The following is a 2500-nucleotide window of genomic DNA, read 5'->3' as shown; positions in this document are numbered from 1 at the left end:
TTCTTTATCCAAGTATATTTATGAGAAGAAAGAGAAGTAAATATTTACCGCAGTGCTGAAGGAGACCAGACCTAAAGGATGACATTTTTCTTTTCAGTGCTTCGTTACTGTTTATTAGCCTTGGCCCTTGTGGGGTGCGTCTTCTCTGAAGGTGAAGGCGAGGAGAGAGCAAGACTGCTGGCGGCCAAGAGGGTACACAATCTGTACCTTGTAGAAGGCCGAGATATCGTTGTGCAGTATTCTGTGCACAATGTTGGCCAGGCCGCAGCTATCAACGTTCAGCTCACCGATGCAGGCTTCAGGTAATCGAGTTTACTGTAGATACATTTTTTTAAATAAGTGTGTACAGTTGGAAAATGCTGTTCCCTCCTCTCATCATATGATAATTAACTGAATTTAATGTTTACAGCTCTGAGGACTTCGACATTGCTGGTGGCCAGCTGCAGGTGAAGTTTGATCGCATTGCTCCAAATGCCAATGTCTCTCACACTGTTGTTGTCCAGCCCAAGAAGTATGGTTACTTCAACTTCACTGCTGCCGAGATTTCATACCAGCCCTCGGAAGACTCTGCAGAGGTAAAGAACACTGGTTATCTGAAGTTGTTTTCTCTGATGCTTTAGAAGTGCTCGATACATAAATATTCCATTTATTTAGTAATGGAACAAGCAAATTTATCCCCCATTTATTTAGTAACAAGCTTGTAAACTGTTATTACATCTTTCTTGACTTTGCAGATCCAGATTGGCTACACCTCTGAACCCGGTGAGGGTGGCATCATTGCCTTCAGGGACTACGACAGGAAGTTCTCCCCTCATGTGGTAAGGATGGCTCTTGTTTTTACCCCTTAATGCCGGATAACGGGATGTTCACGTCATTGCTGGCTGGTCTTCCTGCTGGGTGATGTGAACACCTTGTCATGGCTTTGTCTGACCATCACACTAAATGATTAGGCATGTAGTGGCTAGTTGGTGCCTCGGGGCACTGAAATAACCCAGTCAGATGACCAGATGCAGCCAAATCAGCTGTGTTGTTAAAGGGTTAATGGTTTACAGAAATTCCAGTCAATGTAATCCTGACATTTGCTCTGCTGTCAGTTTTGCTAGCCAAAAATGAATTTTTGTGAAAGGCAGAAAATGAAATATTATCTTTTTGCTGATCCTAATCATTCAGGAAGCCTTCAATGGGGGTAGAGATAGTGTGTATATTTTAGTAAGTATTGATACAGTTGATACTAATTTAGGATCCAGAATTAATCCAGTCTAATATATGGCTGCTTTAGCTAGGAATACTCGCAATCTGTAACGAAATGAGAATATTTTTGTTTGCCATAAACCATCTGGTAAAAGTATGACTTGTATACCAAAACAAAATGTTGTGGGAATTTCATAAAAATATATACTATAGTGCAGAGTTCTTAAAAGTATGGGTTGCAAACTAGTGGTAATTTAATCACTGTCTCTTTATAAAAGGATAGTAATAGTAATATAGAATAAGCAAGAAAAAATGCATATGAATATTTAGAAATGTATATAATTTCATTTCCTCAGTTTGAAAAGCTGAGCATAGATTCATCAAAAAAAAAAAAGTTCCAATACTAAAGTTTTGTGCTACGATTAATAACCCACTTCACGCCGGGGATTCCGGCTTGCATGGGGTCGTTAATGCGGGGTTTTCGAAACCATAAGCCTACTCCCCAGGAGACTCTAGGGCGCACAAGCTGCGAACCTGGGCTGCCCGCTCACTCATCTTGAGCACCGGCCTTGCCCAGATATCTCGTCACCTGCGTCTGACGCAAAAACCACGAAACGTGGCAGCACGTCATCCGGCGCGAATGGGTTAGAAAAAAAACAAAACAAAAAAACAACAACATTTACTTGTACAGTAAAAGAACTAATTGAAAGATTTTATATGCAAGACTACCAATTTGTGTTAATGTTTAACTAACCACCGCCCTCCTCCTGCCAACAGTTCGACTGGTTCATCTTTGCCCTCCTGATGATCCCAGCCCTCCTGGTGCCCTTCGTGATGTGGTACAACATCAACTCCAAGTACACTCCCATCACACGCTCCAAGAAGGGCAAGAAGTCCGACTAGGTGCTCAACTCCACGTCATTAGGCAGTTGTACTTTTAGGAAGTACTTGATGGAATTCATTTTTCAAAGTTTTTCAATTGACGATGACACTTTTAAGTGACTCAAGTGCCTCTTAGGAGAGAGTAAACCTCAAAGACCCACATCAGGTTTGAAGATGACTGGACACAGCAGTCGAGAGACCAACAGGAAATTTATTTAAATTCAAGAGAAAGTTTTCGTTTTGTGAATATAGGTTATATTCAAATGATTCCGTGTACCTGTAATGATGAATTACCAGGAAAGAATTCAGTGCTTTTGGTTTAAAGAAATGGGAATTGTGCTGTGGACAAAATAATTTAAGTGTGAATGATGACCCAAAAGGTGTACATTTTTACAGTGTGAGGAACTTGTTGTATCTGTATGTGTGT

General features: G+C 40.8%; 1 protein-coding gene across 1 annotated transcript in view; it reads left to right on the top strand.

The window, feature by feature from the left end:
* The window catches only part of SsRbeta (signal sequence receptor beta), a 5387-nt gene that overhangs the window by 2833 nt on the left and 54 nt on the right, over window positions 1-2500 (top strand). The window contains exons 2-5 of the mRNA XM_043021906.2: window positions 98-302; window positions 410-575; window positions 735-818; window positions 1969-2500. The exon at window positions 1969-2500 is cut by the window's right edge and continues 54 nt beyond it. Coding sequence (XP_042877840.1) covers window positions 98-302; window positions 410-575; window positions 735-818; window positions 1969-2094 — 581 coding nt within the window. The 3' untranslated portion in view covers window positions 2095-2500. The remainder of the gene's footprint in view (window positions 1-97; window positions 303-409; window positions 576-734; window positions 819-1968) is intronic.

The sequence above is a fragment of the Penaeus japonicus genome, unplaced genomic scaffold (assembly GCF_977035675.1).
Source record: "Penaeus japonicus unplaced genomic scaffold, GWHDUDI00000001_assembly GWHDUDI00000007, whole genome shotgun sequence".
Classification (NCBI taxonomy): Eukaryota; Metazoa; Arthropoda; class Malacostraca; order Decapoda; family Penaeidae; genus Penaeus; species Penaeus japonicus.
The sequence above is the reverse complement of the archived record's forward strand: the minus strand, read 5'-3'. Positions and strand labels throughout refer to the sequence as shown.